A 17,379-nucleotide genomic window follows, 5' to 3' on the forward strand; every position below is an offset into this window, starting at 1 on the left:
TGTGTACCGTAACTTAGGTTGGTGGAACATTGTTTTCAAGGGTCCAGCTATTCACAATCAGAACAAAGACAATAGCCCTACTGATCAAGGCTTTGCATCCTCAGCTGTTGCTCGTATAGAAATGTAAGACAGATCAATAAAATCTTGACCACCCCTTCTGAATGGACCTGTTCATGACGCTGTCTGGAAACTGGTCTTGTGAACAGCACGATTTTGTCCACACTTGGCTGGGGTCAGTCTCTCGAGGTGATTCCTGATAACCCTGAGGGTATACAATATCGGAGGGGCAGGTGCGAGTCCTCAGTTCTACCTTTACCACAGCATGGCTCAAAGAAGGTCTCTCACGTATACCTGATTGGACGTACCCTGAGCTTTTCTCAAGGTACCACGCCGGGGGGCGGGGGGGGGGGGGGGGGGGGGGGGCGGGGTGGACACCACGTCTCCACTGCAAGTGGAGTTTGAGGATCAGGCTATTGCAGAAGGATAGGTTCGGAAAGGAAGAGTTCTAGGGCCCCAAGCCTCACTTCCCCAATGCAAAGGTTTGCGGGACCTGAGCGAATCCAACAGAAGGTCAGCAACGTTCACAGAACCCTATGAATTGGGGGGAAGTTCCTAGCTTGGGTTCAATTTGCATTCGCTCTTTGCTTGAACAGAGGCTACCATTCAGCTTGCCAGGGGCCCTTAGGGTTGCATTGTCTGCTCAGCTGCGGAGGGCCAACAGAGGCAGCATCAGGAGGGCCGGCTGGTGCCGGGGAGCCTCAGCCAGAGAGGAGTAGCCAGGCCCTGGCGCCCAGGCCCGTGGTCAGAGTGAGTCCCCGGCATCAGCGCTGGTGGGCTGGAAAACCTTGTGGCCGTTTGGCTGGCAGGGATTTCAAGCAGCAGAGCAGGGGGAACTGGCGCCGCTTCTCCCTGCAATTCCTGCGGCTCCTCTTGCGGCTCATTGCAGAGGGCCCTGCTCTGGTGTCGTGATAGAAATCCCAGCGAACGGCATCGCGTTCGGCTGATCGGCCGGCGTCACGCCACGCCGAGCGACATCCTGCAGCAGGGTGGGCTGGGAAGACCTCGTGTGGCTCAGTGTGCTGGGGCCACCCCTGCCCCCATCCCCAGACCCTCATCCCTTGGCAATCTGAAAGAGGGAGGGAGGGAGGGTCATGGGGGGGGGGCAAGGGAGGTGAGGAAGGCACTGCTGCTGTTTTGCCATGTCCTCGTCCCCGTCAGACTCCGGAAACCAGTCTTTCTGGTCCCCGAACTGTGCCATGAGTTAGGGTTACCATGCATGGGAAATATATACCTGAAAAACAGACAGCATGTGCTGCAAGGTCATGACAAAAGTGGCGACAGACCCTCTCTACAAATGGCAAGAACGAATCAGCAGGAGCCGCAGGGAAGACTGGACCGCCTTGGACCCGGCGTTTTTATTGGCGAGGCCCCCCAGGCCCCCAGCAGTGACTTAGGGCAGCATGTGCCTGCAGAGTGGTCCCCACTGCCAACCTCAAGCTTTCAGAACATGCGCAGAGTGTTTTATGGAGTCTGAGCCACATGGGCCCAGCAGCTGGGCAGTTGATGACGAAATAAGGGGAACGCAGTCGGAAGAAGGTGAGGGGCCTGCAGAGGGGGCTCAGGACAGTGGCATTTGATGGCAGGAGATTAACATCAGGATCACTGAGGCACGGGGATTCCTGTGGGTCTTGGCATGCAAACGAGGGTGATTGCAGTGCTGCGAACCTGGCAGCCTGGTCAGTTCTTCCTGATCAGCAACACAACAGCCCTGGCAGCTTCTTGGGGAAGCCGTCAGGTCCCACTTCTTAAAGCAACAGCAAGTGCCAAACAGTAACCTGGCTTGGAATTTTTTTCGGGTGCTTCCTGAGAAAAAGGGGTGCAGGCAATTTATAACACAAAGACGCACAAGCACCCCTTTCCTGCCAGGATCCAGCTGAATTCTCCCAACTGCGGCCAGAATGGATCTGGGACACGGCGGCAGACGCGGAATGCAGGGGGCAGGCCGGCACGCGCGGGCCCCGCTCCTGTGACAGGCACCGCAGTGCGGCTGAGAGGCCGGGCGGGGGTTGCATCCGCTGATCATCTGCGGGAAGGCAGCAAGGGGTGCGCGTGGCTGCACACAAGGAAGCACACGGGGCAGTGATGGGGAACGGCACCTCCTGGCTTGGACCATGAGGTGCAATTGAGAGCAGGGGGTGGGGGGAGCACTGCAGGAGCATCACTGGCCATCCCGATACTTCTCTCTCTCTCTCTGCAAAAGCGAATTGAAGGCCCTGGCAGGTCTTCTCTGGCAAGGAAGCACGTGGCTGATTGCAGGCCAAGGGCAGGGTGCTGTGTGCTGCTTTGCCCTGCCCCATCTCCGAGTGCCTCGGGCGAGGGAGCAGAGGGGGCTGGAAGCCCCCCACATGGGAAGGGGAGGGGCTTGCCCAAGCACTTCCGCCTGCAGCTCATGGGTGACCAGGCAGCCTTTGCCCTGCCCTCCCTGCATTGATGGATTCAGGCGTGGCCCCTTGGGAACCATGCCGGGGAATCCACTCCCGTGGAAGTCCCTCCTCCCGTCCGTGGTGGATCGCCCTCCACGCAGCTTCTCTGGATCCTCGCAGGCTCAGCGTCTTCATTACAACGTGCCTCCCCTGAGGCGGGGGCTCTCCACCCACCTCGCCTCCTTTGCTGAACCCCCCTTCTGCACAGATAAAACTGCTCCCCATGGTGCCCCAGGCCTCCCCTGAGCCAGAGAGGACGTTTCCAGGCACGCGATCCTGGATTTGCAGTGCAGCCCTGAGACAAGCAAACAGCAACATCATGAGCTGCAGCCTCCACAGGCTAAACCAATAGTGGTTGCTTACTCCCCGCAGCCCTTCCAGCCGCTCCGCTGCTTCGAAGGCCAGGTTGCCCCAATGAAGGCTCCTTTGCGCTCACTGAAGTGAAAGCAGAAGGAAGATTCGGGGGTCTCCTACACTTTCTGATGTCCCCCTCTCTGGTGTTCTATCGCTGTACCCAAAGACAATCCAGCACCGGCCTCCAAATGTTCTTGTGGGAACAGCACGATAGGCTGAAACCCCAGGGTTTTCCTGGTGGCTGTTTTGGGAGTCTGTGGTCTTTTCTTTCTGCATCAAAGGTCACCCCCAAAACGATGCCCTTCTGGCCAATGCTTCAAAATAACCCCCCTCCTTAACGGTCCTGCGGCAACTTCCTCTGCACAGCCAGCAAAGGATTTGCAATGCAGGATGTGCTTGCCAAGCCTCCAACGAACCCGCACGTCTCCATCCCCGCACGGACGACGACCACAGAGCTGCCTCCGTGCCCACCATCTCCTCCCGTCTCCCGGGGCAAGAAGGCTCACCTGACGGTGCTGATTTCCAGGGGCGATGAAGGCCCACTGCCTCCTCCTCCTCATCCTCCTCTCGGTCTTCCTGCCTGATGCAGGTGGGTATGCTATTTTGGGGGACACGGGTGCAGGCGTGAGGCTCACCTGGACATGGAAGGACCTCAAGAAATAAACGTGGCCGATGCTGGGCAGGGCTGTGCTGTCGCCCCTGATCTTTTCCCAGCTCGCTTTGCTGTTTGTCCCCCGAATGTAGAGCACGGCGGGGCTTAATGGGGAACTCAGTGATCAGTTTGCCGAGCGGACTTTCTGTGGGCGAGGCGCCTCATTCGACAGACAAGGGATCCGTGTCACTCGGTAGGAAATGCTTGAGGGGGAGAGAGGCATGTCTGTGCATGTGTGAACAAGAATGTCAGAGCCCTTGGTTCACTGGTGTTCTTGGGAAGCCCCCGGTAGCTGAGTTTGCACTCTAATCAATGTCTCCCAGCCCAGCTGCCCCAGTGGGATGGGAAGGAAAATTAGGAACTTTCTCTTTCAAGCGGGAACAGAAGGGGAAGGGGAAGGGGAAGGGGAGGGGAAGGGGAAGGGGAAGGGAAGGGGAAGGGACGTTCTTACTGCTGCCCTTCTCTTCATGCCAGAGAAGCGCATAATGGCTTGGCTTTCAGAAGACAGCCACCACACACGTGCACACACTGCCACCCATGAGATTCACGAAGAGACTGGAGCTGGGTAGAGACCAATTTTTCTTTGCAAAGCTAAGCATTTTTTTCTTTTCACACATGCACACACAAATGCATTCATACATATTTCTGAGTGCACTTGTGTGTGTGCATACGATTGGGAAAGTTCAGCTGAATCCTGGCAGAAAAGGGGTGCTTGTGTGTCTTTGTGTTATACAATGCCTGTCCCCCTTTTCTCAAGAAAAATCCCAAAAATATTCCAGGCCAGGTTACTGTTCCGGCATTTGCTGTTACTTGAAGAAGTGGGACCTGATGGCTTCCCCAGGAAGCTGCCAGGGCTGCTGTTTTCCTGATCAGGAAGAAATGGTCAGGCTGCCAGGTTCGCAGCACTGCAAGCGCCCTCGTTTGCATGCCAAGACCCACAGGAATCCCCGTGCCTCAGTGATCCTGATGTTGATCTCCTGCCCTCAAATGCCACTGTCCTGAGCCCCCTCTGCAGGCCCCTCACCTTCTTCCGACTGCGTTCCCCTTATTTCGTCATCAGCTGCCCAGCTGCTGGGCCCATGTGACTCAGACTCCATAAAACACTCTGCGTATGTTCTAAAAGCTTGAGGTTGGCAGTGGGGACCACTACCCAGGAGCAGCTGCCGTAAGTCACTGCTGGGGGTCTGGGTGGTCTCACCAATAAAAACGCCGGGGTCCAAGGCAGTCCAGTCTTCCCTGCGACTCCTGCTGATTCATTCTCGGCATTAGTAGAAAGGCCCTGACAATACACAGGATTGAAAGAACTCTCCAAAACTCGGGGAAAGCGAGGCGTTTTTCAGCACTGAAATGGCTCCCTTGCTTCTTGCCACCGCCCCGCGGGTGCCCTGGCTCCAGCCTGGCCACTTCCTTCCCCCTGACAGCAAAATAGGTCCTCCACACCTTGCAATCCTCTCGCGCAGCTGCAGAGGCCCCCCGGGGCAAGGGGCAAGGCTGCACATGGGCTTGGGGCTGAGTGGCAGTCGCCTTTGCATCTGCCCAGTGAAGCTGCCCAAGTTCTGGGTCTGGGGCGGGCTCGATGTCCGTGTGGAAGGCGGCCGCCGAGGGCAGTCAGAAGTGGGGCACACTGCCAATGCTTCTGAGCAGAACCAGGAAGCTTGAAATTCCATGTTCCTCTGAGGTGCCCCAGTCTGGAGGTGCTAATTTGGGCTAACCTCTGGTTGCACTAGGCAACACTGCCATCAGCATTAGATTACACCTGAGCTCTGCATCAGTACTTGAGCCGGTTTGGTCCAGCTCTTGGCAGCCAAAGCTGAGAAAGGAGAGAACTAGCAAAGGACTGAAAGGGGGAAAGTATCGGACCACATTGTTTTATCCAGTGACACATTCCTGATCACATGCTTATTTGTTTTTGTATTTTATTCTTCTTGCAACGTTGTTTTCCTTTTATAGATACAATGGGGAGGAAGTGTTTTTGGGGTGTTTTGCAGGGGACTTATTGTGTGTGTGTGTGTGTGTGTCTCAGCATGTGTTGGGACAATGAACATTAAATAGGAATCCTAAACTTACACATATTCTGCTTATCCTAATGCTTAACAGCTGTGCTTGAAGATGAGGTCAATGACTCAAAAGCTTCTCAGGGATGTTTCTCCTTGGAAGTATGCAATGACTTCACTTATTTAGAACTCCTATTCTATTCTATTCTATTCTATTCTATTCTATTCTATTCTATTCTATTCTATTCTATAATGCTTTGTTTTGTATTGCAAAATAAAAATAGGGCTTTAAAAAAATTGACTCCTCTGCTAAAGCTGTTGGACCCAGAAAGACCTCAGTTTTAAAAGTGATGAGAGTGTTTAGCTGTGAGTTGCATCTTCTCCCAGAGGGTCAGATGGGTCTCCAGCCCAGAGGATGCAGCCTGCTCAAGCAAGACCCCCTGGTGGGAGGGAGAAGCTGGCCAGGGCATGGGGAGGCCACGCCTTTCCCTGTGAACTGGGAGGTCCCTGCCTCTCCTTGCTCACCACCCACCTTCCCTGCGTGGACGAGGAATGCTGACCACGCACAGAGGCTGGTCACTAGGGGGCCTGAACTGATGTGGGAGCTTAACAGAAAATGGGGGACGGGTCCCCACCCCAAAGGGCCATGGGCCTGCGTTCCTCTGCACCATTTTCTTTTCTCAGTGTGCTGCAGATTGGCACCCCTCTGCTCTTGGCCCTTGCAACTATCTTCTCCCTCTAGTTCTATTCCTCTCTCTGATTCCTTCTGGTTCATTGTCCATGCGATCCCTTTAATACATCCCTGGCTTTATGGAGTCTGTCCTGAGGCAGCTAGGAGTCAGAATTGGAATATGGGCCTCTTTGGGAATTGCGAGGCTACAGAGTGGGGCCAGAGTGGATATGGGGGTGTCTCTGGGTTCCTCTTGTTCTGGCTCACCCAGCATGGCCCTCTTGGACAGATCCTCGCCTGTCTCATCTTTGTTTTTTGCAGCATCTACTATAAACACCAGTCAACAATGTAAGAACGCAGGAGGTCACTGCATTTGGTCGTCTTGTGGTTTCCCTCTGTGCCCTGTTGGAAGATGCGGCTATTGGTCCCTTTGCTGCAAGGCGTGTGGCAGGTATACTGAATATTTCTCCATGCATCCATCCATCCAAATGGACACGGAACCTTTCTACTTCCCTGCACAGCCGTGTGTACGGTCTCCAAATTCTGTGCCCGATGCTGGGGATGATTTGCTAATATGTGGGCAGATGTGTCCCATTGGAGAAAGATCCGGTTCTCATTTTCTCATGTGAATTTGTTCTTTTAACACCAGATTCTTTTTCGCTTGGACAAAGGCTTTTCTACATTGTTCTGTGCATTTTTTAAAATCCACATTTTGTGTGCACTTCTCCCAAATAGATGCATCGCTGCTCATATTTCTGGTAGTAAATTCCACAGCTTATTTATATACTATTCAGGGATGCTTCCACTTATCCCCTTAACTGGATGACACCAATAAAATTATGGCTGGTAGCAGTGGGAGAGGGGGAAAAAGTCTCTTTATACATTTTCTCCACACCTTGCTCTTAATGGTGTTCTCTAGGGTTGGGAGGAAGGCCTCCAGGACACATGGACTTCTTATCTCCTGGCTCAGTCCTGGTTATCTGAAGGATCGCCTCCTCCCATATGTAGCTACCCAAAAGTTTTCCAGGAGCTCCTTCCAAAGGAGGTGAGGCTGGTGTCTACCAGCAGAAGGGCCTTTTCGGTTGTGGCACCCTGGCTGCGGAATTGGCCCGAGGAGATGTGCCAGGTGCCTGCTTTGTATTCTTTTTGGTGCCAGGTGAAGACCTTTTTATTTTTCCAGTATTTTAATAATTTACTGTTTAACTTTGTTTTCATATATTCCATTTTGTTCTGTATTGCATCCATGCTTCTAGGCTGAATCAGAGCAAAGGCAATTGCTGTTAGGGTTCTGGTCTTTTAAATCAACACACGTGTCTTTTAAATATTCATTCAATTCTAATTTTTGTTAACTGTCTGGAAAGCCTCAACTATTGGGTGGCATAAAAAGGAAGGGAGGGAGGGAGGGAGGGAGGGAAGGAAGGAAGAAAGAAGCAGTTAGTGAATGGGGTGGTTGTACTGCTCTGCCACAGTTCCTTTCCTTCATGCTCTTCATGCCTTTGAAAGATTGCATTGACTTTCTTATTCATTCACTCTGGTTTTATACCATCCAAGAAAGAGCTGAAGCTTTCTCAGTGGATCACATTTTAGTTGGTATGTTTAAGTGATTTTTCCATGCTCATGGAGGCAAAAAGTGGACTCGGCACTGTGAAATAGCCATACTCACAATGCAGAGAATCAGCAAAGTTACCTTCTCCCCCTTTGCAGATTATCTGGTTGAAGAAATGGAGCTGCACACGGATCAGGAAGACGCGCCTTGTCTTTGGACACACCTTCCATCTTGCATTCATACCAGCTGAGCTTTGTATTCTCTTGTGCTTCCAGAACCTTTCCAGCAAATTGAAATCGCTTAAATTTTTCCATGGCTTTTTCATCACTTAATAAATAAAGTGCATTGTGGAGCAGGTAAAGCTGTAGATCTGTGAGAACGGCTGGATACTTGAATGTAGAATCCCCATAATGCAATGTATACATGAGGGGAAAAAAGATGATTGCGGGCACATCCTGCACAGGTGTAGTCATCAGACAGATCTTTCTGGCCACAATTCTTTGTCACCTTCCTTGCAGGCATGCAGCTTTTCCATCCCATTGTTCTCTTTAAGGACTGTATTCCCCCAGGGCTCACCTGTTGCAAGGCAGAATTGGTTAGCATTATCCATCCTGTGGATTGGAATCCTGCTGATGCACCTGATTCAAGGCAAGTGTGAGGTGGGCATGTCGTGAGCGGAGCCAGTTGGAGCCGGGGGTCAGACTAGATGGCCCAGGAGACCCCTTTGGACTTGCTCTGTTTCTATGTTTCTACGAGGTGCCATTCCAGTGGACAGGAAGGAGAACAGGATGGGTACGTTGAGGTGCTTGGAAACTTTGCTGCGAGCCCTGAATTGGTTGGTTGTTTTCCCTCTGATATTTATTTATTTAAAACCTTTCTATCTTTTCCTCTGGTGGATCTTAAAGATGGTTTACAACCAGAGCATAACAGCACATTAAAACACAAACATAATTTATAAAATCTACATTAAAACAATTCTAACTATACAATAAAATAATCATTCCCTAAAATATTGGGTAAATGAAATGGTTTTGGTTTGGTGCCAGGCACATCTCTCTGGGGAAACATAGAAAACAGAGCGAGTCAGAAGGGACCTCCCGGGCCATCTAGTCTGACCTCCAGCACCAGCCGGCTCTGCTCATAACATGACCACCATGTGCATGTCCAGCCTTCCTTTGAACACCCGCACCAATGGGGCCTCAACGACCTCTCGTGGAAGCCCATCCCACCCCCTTGGGGTCCTGACTGTCAGGAAGTGCTTCTGGGCATCCAAATGGAGCCTTGGCTCCCTGAGCTTGGCTCCATTGGAGTGCGTCCTGCCTTCCTCTGCAGGGGAGAACAGGTCTCTACCTACCTTTGTGTGACACCCCCTCACATACCTGTATGTCGCCAACATGTCCCCTCTGAGTCTCCTCTTCTCCAGGCTGAAGAGACCCAGTTCCCTCAGTCTCGCCTCATACGGCATCCCCTGCAAACCAGCCACCAACCTTGTGGCCCTGCGCTGCACTGACTCCAACCTGGCTATATCCTTCCTGTAATGAGGGGCCCAAAACTGAGCACAATACTCCAGTTGCAGGTGCACTAGAGTCGTGTAGAGTGGTAGTAATACCAATCTTGATCTAGAAGCCACACTTCTGGCTATGCCATCAAGGGTGGCGTTCACCCTCTTGACCACCGCATCACACGGCTGGCTCATGTTCAGCCTGCAGTCGACCAGCACCCCGAGGTCCCTTTCACAAGTGCTGCTCTCCAGCCACTTGTCCCCTAACCTGTACTTATGACCCCCATTCCTATGCCCCAAGTGCAAGACCTTGCACTTATCCACATTGAACGCCATCCTGTTGTCTCCTGCCCACTTCCATAGTCTGTCCAGATCCTTCTGGATCTGGAGTACCTGCTCCTCAGTTGTGGCCACTGCTCCAGTTTTAGTGTCGTTTGCGAATTTGATCAGCAGACTGTTCACCCCTTCTTCCATGTCATTGATGAAAAGATAAAACAGGATCGGTCCCAGGACAGAGCCCAAAGCTGGGACCCACCACAGAGAAGGCCCTTCCCCAGCTTGCCACTCTTCTAACCACCTTCAGGGCAAGCTCCTGAAAAAGGACCACAGCGGAAGATCGTAGTGTTCGAGCAGGTATATATGCAAGAAGACTCTTTTTGAAAGTCCTTTAGTGAAAATCCTGGATTCCAGGTAACTGAGAGAAGCAGACAAAGAGCAGAAACAGTATTTTTCGGAATAGTTTCTCTCTTACTCTCCATTCTGTACTCTTCTTTCACTCTCCTAAACAATTCAGTCCAGTAAGGCTCCTGGGAATATCCCCATCAATTGGAACCAGCAAATACAGACAAAGAACGCACCGTTTACCCACAGAAAATAGTCGTGGACAGTGTTGGGAAAATTCAGCTGAATCCTGGCAGAAAAGGGATGCTCATATGTGCCTTTGTGTTATAAAATCAAAGCTGCACCCCTTTCTCAGAAAGCACCCCGTTTCCAAGCCAGGTTACTGTTTGGCGTTTGCTGCTGGTTTAAGAATTGGGACCTGATGGATTCCCCAAGAAGCTGCCAGGGCTGTTGTGTTGCTGATCAGGAAGAACTGACCAGGCTGCCAGGTTCGCAGCACTGCAATCGCCCTCATTTGCATGCCAAGACCCACAGGAACCCCGTGCCTCAGTGATCCTGATGTTAATATCCTGCCATCAAATGCCACTGTCCTGAGCCCCCTCTGCAGGCTCCTCACCGTCTTCCGACTGTGTTCACCGTGTTTCATCATCAACTGCCCGGCTGCCGGGCCCATGTGACTCAGAATCCATAAAACACTCTGTGTATGTTCTAAAAGCTTGTAGTTGGCAGTGGGGACCACTACCCAGGAGCAGCTGTCATAAGTCACTGCAGGGGGCCTGGGTGGTCTCACCAATAAAAACACCGGGGTTCAAAGCGATTCAGTCTTCCTTGGGACTCCTGTTGATTCATTCTCACCATTTAGCAAAGAGGCCCTTACATCGTGAGGCACAGTCCAGCAATTAGAAATAATCTGAGATTCAGTGGAAGCCTTCCTGTTCCCATAGAAGCTGGTATAGAAGGAATGTGTATAAGAACCAAGAGTTTGGCAGCAGCCCAGAGCCTAAGTTCCTGGTGAGCATGCCCAGAGTTTGTGGGGTGCTCACAGGACTTGAACCCCACATGCCATTCAATGCCCCCCCCCCCCCAGTGCCAGGAGGTCAAACAGTGGCTGGCCATGAGGGATCTCCCGGCCCCCTGGGACCGAAGCACAAGCAATGCCCCGTTCCTCCAGCTGCGGCAGATGTGGACGATGAGGGAGGAGATTGACGGCTGGGCAGCTACAAGTCCATGAGCTTGTGTGGCCTTCATCTTGGCTCCACTCACTCGGGAAGACCAAGCCCACAGATGCTCGCAGGCGAAGTCTCTGACGTGTCCGTCTCATCCGCCTCCCCACTCTCTCTAGACACAGGAATTCCCCATCCATGACATCCAGTAAGTCTGTCCCAGGACAATTGCATGCACATTTCCCTGCCTGGTTGCCTGGACTGGCCTGAAACCTAGCGGTTTGCCTATCACCCGGCAGGGGATTTGTCCTCAAGGGACACTCATTTGAGAACACAGCCAGGACTGTGGCCTCGTGGTGCACCAGTCGGAAATACGCCCGTTTCCCTCAATGCCCTTCTGCACACAACGTGGTATCAACTGCCAGCTGAGCTGCAATAGAGGCCGTGTTTCGTCATCGTTGGACATGTTGTAATCTCAGGATTTTATAAAAGCCACAGAGATGCCACCTGGTGTTATTCTACTCTGCGTTTGTTCCCTGGAATAAGGTCAGCATCTGCTGCTGTAGTGATGAAGATACCTCGTGTTTTCTTCCTCGTCCTCCTCCTCGTGCTCCTTCTTGATTCAGGTATGATTTCGGGGAGGTGGAATGGGAGGGAGTTATGCAAACTCTGAGTAGAACAACCCCTAGAAATTAGAAATACGTGTGGCCAATTACGCAGCAGCGCTCTCCTCTCCGCTCTCCATCTGCACAATCCCTTTTCTCTTCCTGAAGGACCGTCCTGGCCTAAGGAACTCAATCCAGATTATAGCAGACCTTTTTCAGAGACGGAGCTTGTGATGTGGATGCTGGGTTAGCAACATGGTGTGCTGCAAATGGGTGCTCTCTGGGAGTTGGCTGGGCTGCCTCATGCCACCTTCGGTTTTGAGGTTGCACCTCTCCCCACAACTCTGGGTGGCCGCATCTGATATTTTGAGGTTGGGCCTCTGGCAGCAATGCCACAATGACCCACGTCTCCGGGACAAATGTCATGCTGCCCGCAGCCTGATTCCACATGCTCTTCTCATATGAGCAGTTCTAATTATCAGTTCGGCCCCCTGCACCTTCCCTGCCAAGACTCTGGATGGGAAGGAAAGGGGGTTGGGGGGGGAGTGAGAGAGAGAGTGGAGGGGGAGGGGAAGGGGAAGGGAAAAGGGGGCAGGGCAGGGCAGGGACGTAGCCTAAGGAGAGTCATGATACAGGGTCAGAACAAGTGTTCCTGTACTCCTGCGTTCAGTAGCTAACAGCCGCCCATGGAATGCCTACCAACTGGGCAAGAGTGCAGCAATATCCTTCCGCCCATGCTCCCCAGCATCCGGTGCACATGGGCATCTACTCCTGACCCTGGAGGTGGCACGGAGCCATCCAGAATGGTGGCCATTAGTATGTCTGGTTGACGGGGATCCTGGCGCTGAACCACGCGCTCTTTTCAGAAGGGAGTCGCTGAGCTGGAGAAGGGAGCGGCAGGGAAGAGGGAGAAGAGCAGTGGAGGACGGGGCTGCATTGCGCGCTTGTGCGAGTGTGCACGGGGGGCCTGGCGCGAGGGCCGCCAGCTCACCTGCTCTTGTGGCGCCCCCAGTTGCTACAGCTGCAGCCCGCAAGTGCCCAGCACCCCGGCCAAGGTGCCCCTAGGGAGAGTTTCTCACCCAGGGGCAGCTGGAGTTTTAAGAATCTGCTTTTGGAAGGGGCATCCCTCCCTCCCTCCCTCCCTCACTCACTCTCGCTCTCCTTCAGATTTTTAATTTTTCTCCATTCCCCAATGCCAGGAAAGCACACTATGGTTTGGACATCACACACACACACACACACACACACACAATATCATTGCAGGAAAGTATTTCCCCATCCTCCCATCCTCCATGCATTAACTAGAGTGGGTTTGGGCGCCTGCAACTCACTCAGGCCAACCCTGGGTCCAAGCCCTTTGTCAAAGGCAGTTGAGATGGAACTACCTGCCCTGCTCTGCTAAAGCGCCACCGCAACATCTAAAGGCCAAGCAGGCATCCTCCAGCCTTATCATTGCTGTAACTTTAGATACCACCACAAAGTTGCATCACTGTTGCAAAAGCAATAGCAAAAACCGTTTAAATGAAAACACCACTAGGGCAAGTCTAAAAGAAACGGAAATGAGATCCCCACCACCCTGCCCACTGCTACCCAAAGCTAAAAAGCGAGTCTCTTGCTTCTGAAAGACAGCCTCCAGACTTCTCGCGCCAACTCAGAATCTAAAGAAAGGCCCACCACACATGGGCAGAAGCCCACGCACCCATTTGCAGCACAGAGGGGTTGCTTCACCCACTCCGGATTGGGGCCACTGTGGGACTCGGCAACACCTTGAGCCCTGGTCATCGGGGGGGGGGGTGCCCATGGTCCAAGGATGACCCTGACAGGGAGGCTGTGGAGGAGAGAGCAAAACCACGCCTCTCTAGATCTCCTTGCCGGCCCACGGAAACCCCGTTGGACTGTCCCCCATCTGTGTTTTCTTCATGCAGGATGCAGCATCTCAGATAGAAAAGAATGCAGAGAAGGAGGGGGATTCTGCCTTCCATTTCTTCCAAATATGTGCCAAGTCTTTTCCATCATTATTGGAAAATGCAGCCGTTGGTCCTATTGCTGTAAATGGTGAGTTGTGGATAGAGCGAATGCAGCGGCAGGGTCCGGGCGGCGCGGGCTCCGGGCGGCGTGGATGGAGGTGGGGCTGTCCGAGGCGCTGGTTCGCTCCTCATGTTGTTCTTTATTTAGTTATTTATTTGACTTCTACACCACTTAATAGCTGAAGCTCTCTGGGCAGTTCACAGGAACACATTAAAAATACAGTATAAAGCACACCAGATTATAAAACATGAAAGAGGTTGCCCTGCAGAGTCTAAAACCAAATACATCCCAGAACTGGATTAAGGAACCACCAAAATCCCAGCAGACTCATTAAATGCCCTGCGGTGGAGGACAGTCTTAACCAGGCACCGGGGCGATAGTAAGGTTGGTGCCAGCTTGGCCTCCCTGGGGAGCTTGTTCCATAACTGGGGTAGAGGCAGCACTGGAAAGGCCCTCTGTGTTGCCAGACCTTCCTAGGAGGCAGGAAGGTCAGGCCTTCCTAGGAGGCAGGCCCCGGATCCTGATCTTAGTCTCTGAGTAGATGGTAATCAGGAGAGGCACTGATCAGGTCTTGTGCCCCAAGCCATGCTGGTCTTCACAGGCTGAAACCAGTACCCTGAGCTGGGCTTGGGAGCAGAAAGCCAGCCAGAAGTGGGCCAGAACTGGTACGAATTGTTCTGCCTGGCTGCTTCATTTTGCAAAAGCTTTCAAGGGCAGCCCCCTCTTCAGCGCTTGTAAGAAACTTTAGAGCCTATGAAGACCCGAAGCTCCATAACATCACCGAATCCTTTCCAAAAGCCTTGCAGGTTGCTAGCCCTCATAGGAACTTGTGCTAGCTAATGCCATAGATTAACTACACGCTGTGGAAAAAGTAATTCTTTTTCTCTCTCCTGAGTCTCACTTCGTGGGATGACCTCATTAGAGTCTGGTATAATACCAGTGTGTGTGTGGAGTGGGAGGAATGTGTCCCTCACCATTTAATCCATATTATGGGTAATTTTGCACCCCACCCTCTCCTTAATTCTTGCCCTTAACGATTTTGAAAAGTCACTTCTTAGCCATGAGCTTTGGTGAGCTTCCAGTCATAACTGAGGCAGAAATTTGCCTCAAGGTGAACTTGGGGTCATTTCAGTCCAGGGGCTCATTAAGATGCTTTTGTATCCTTAGGCAGAGCCTACGCAAGAAGAAATGGAGCTATGAAGCCCCTCCGGACCAGGACAGCCACCGCCAGCTTCCAGCCAACACCAGCTCCATTCTCTCCCACTCCCAAGAACCTCTCCTGCAAAACAAGGGCCCGTAATTTTTGCTGCTGGTTTTTCTTCACTTAATAAAACCATAGCACTTTGAATGGGTGCTGCAGATACCCGAGAGCTGATCTGTTTGATGTGCACATGGATGGATTGAGTGGAAGAGGCAAACATCCATCTGGGTGCAAATTGCAGTCTTTGGGGGTGGGCGCTTATTTGGCCAGGGTTCCTCAAGGGGCATTGTGACATTTTCCTCCTTTGCTTTTGAGGCAGCATTTTATCCTGGTCTGCCTGGTGGGTGGCAGCTCCGAAGCCTGCAGGATCATACCTGATCCGATATCTGATAAGCACGACTCCAGTGCACCTGCAGCTGGAGTATTCTGTCCAGTTCTGGGCCCTTCATTACAAGAGGGATATAGCAAGGTTGGAATTGGTGCAGCGAAGGGCCACTAGGATGGTGGCTGGTTTGCAGGGGAAGCCATGTGAGGAGAGACTGAGGGAGCTGGGTCTTTTCAGCCTGGAGAAGAGGAGACTCAGAGGGGACCTGTTAGCAACATTCAGGTACATGAGGGGGTGCCATGCAGAGGTGGGTCATGTTTCTAATGACCCTGTTGGCGACATACAGGCATGTGAGGGGGTGTCACATGGAGGTGGGGAGAGACCTGTCCTCCCCTGCAGAGGAAGGCAGGACGTGCTCCAAGGGAGCAAAGCTCAGAGAACCAAGTTTCCATTTAGATGCCAGGAAGCACTTCCTGAAAGTCAGGACCCCGAGGGTATGGGATGGGCTTCCCCAGGAGGTGGTTGAGGCCCCATCGGTGCTGGTGTTCAAAGATAGGCTGGACATGCACGTGGTAGGCATGTCATGAGTGGAGCCAGCTGGAGTCAGGGGTCAGACTAGATGGCCAGGGAGGACCCTTCTGACTCACTCTGGTTCTATGTTTCTATGATATGATATCACACACACCATATGTGTGACCCATGCCTCAATCTGATTCCCACAGCAATACCGTGTGTGACGCAAGTCAAGCTGGGTGCGCATTTCCACTGGAACTGCATAAGATGAAGCGGACAACTTGCAAATGGTTTTGCAAGTTGGGTTCAGTTGGGTTCAAGAAGGGTCCAGAGCAAGTAGGCCTCAGCTCTGCTCCCCAGAATTTATGCAAGCTGATCAGGGCTGTTGTTTCGGGGTGTCTTCATTCATCGGATCATGATGGGTCTGAGACAACTATGCCGTAGTGGCCGAGAAGGCTGGGCAGATGAAGGACTTGTGTCCCGCCTGCACGAGGGATCCTGTGGACAGCTGGTTTGCGATGGTGTGAACAGAATGCTGGATTGGATGGACCTCGGATCTGATTCAGCACGCTTTTCTTATGTTCTCGCACGGAACGACGACAACAGAGCACTTCCTGTAAAGCTGCTCCACTGACAGGAAGGATGGGACTCAGTTATGTAAGATGGTCACGAAATGCAATTACCCACTGAAATATTGTGTAAATCTTCTGGTGTGTGCGTGCACATGTGTTTGGAGCAGGAGAACCCGTAAAGCATAGTTCTGACCTGGTCAGCCAGCATCCAAGCTATTTCTCCATCCAAAGGCCAGGAATTCCTGTTCTCCAACTGTAGAATTGCTCAGGAAGAAATGGGGAACCCAAACCTGTTCAGTCTTGCAGCTTCCGCAGACCCTTTGCCTTCTCTGATGAAACTCCTGCCTTCATTGTCCCAGAAGAAGCTTCTTCCTGCTTCTTCTGGCCTTCCCTTGCAGGAAACCAAACCTGTGGAGGAAAACTGCACTTCTCTCTTCAAAGATGCATCAAGAGAGTGACCAGGGAAGGGGGCTTTGCTCCATTATTTTCACCTCCCACATCTTATTTCCTCCACCTCCCCAACCCCCTTGATCTCTGAATATCCTCAGCAGAATGCTCTCTTTTAACCATTTCCTTTCTGGACCTGGTTGCTGGACACCCTAGGAGTCAAGTGCTGAAAATGTGCATGTGAGGAGAGAGAACGATTCATTTGTTTTGTTCTACATCTTTATTGTAAGCTGTCCCAAGACGTTCTGTAGGGGACAGGAAAGCAAAGTTTTTAATGAACAAATAAATAAATATAGTTTTAGATCTGGACACAGACAGACAGACAGACAGCCCAGCTGCAGCCCTAGGCCGCGTATTTCTGAGCCTGCCCTGCCATTTGAAGAAAATGCAAATTTTCATCTAGAAAATTCATCTAGAAAATGCATGAAAGACCGTCATGTGATTGGCAAATGGGCATGGAAATAGCCTGCTTTTGAAAACGTGCTTAGAAAAGGCACACCTGCCAGTTGTGACCAGTGGAGAGGCAAATTCCAGTAAGGCAACTGAGCGCAAGTCTAAGTGATGGGCAGCTGGCAGCCGGTAGGGGATACAGAAAATATTCCCACACAGCCTCTGAGTGGCCGGCTTGCCAGGGCCTCACTTTGGCACCAGGGACCCACATGGGACCTCCATGACCTGCAAGAGGCCATGCTGTGGGCAGGACC

At 52.1% G+C, this 17,379-nt stretch overlaps 1 protein-coding gene across 1 annotated transcript; it reads left to right on the forward strand.

Moving 5' to 3' along the window:
* The first annotated feature begins 11,517 nt into the window (after nt 1-11,517).
* LOC123033584 (antimicrobial peptide THP1-like) lies at nt 11,518-14,963 on the forward strand. Its single transcript, XM_044450249.1, has 3 exons — nt 11,518-11,610; nt 13,515-13,644; nt 14,785-14,963. Exons 1-3 carry the CDS (start codon nt 11,553-11,555, stop codon nt 14,915-14,917), a joined length of 321 nt encoding a protein of 106 aa, XP_044306184.1. The 5' UTR covers nt 11,518-11,552; the 3' UTR covers nt 14,918-14,963.
* The last annotated feature ends 2,416 nt before the right edge of the window (nt 14,964-17,379 follow it).

Source organism: Varanus komodoensis, unplaced genomic scaffold (assembly GCF_004798865.1).
Source record: "Varanus komodoensis strain SLA01 unplaced genomic scaffold, ASM479886v1 scaffold64, whole genome shotgun sequence".
Lineage (NCBI taxonomy): Eukaryota > Metazoa > Chordata > Lepidosauria > Squamata > Varanidae > Varanus > Varanus komodoensis.

Bases quoted from the DNA above. Each gene is read 5' to 3' on its own strand.
- LOC123033584 (XM_044450249.1), top strand. From the start codon at position 11,553: ATGAAGATACCTCGTGTTTTCTTCCTCGTCCTCCTCCTCGTGCTCCTT. The intron at 11,611-13,514 runs GTATGATTTCGG...TTCTTCATGCAG, and splicing joins CGTGCTCCTTCTTGATTCAG to GATGCAGCATCTCAGATAGA. The intron at 13,645-14,784 runs GTGAGTTGTGGA...TTGTATCCTTAG, and splicing joins TGGTCCTATTGCTGTAAATG to GCAGAGCCTACGCAAGAAGA.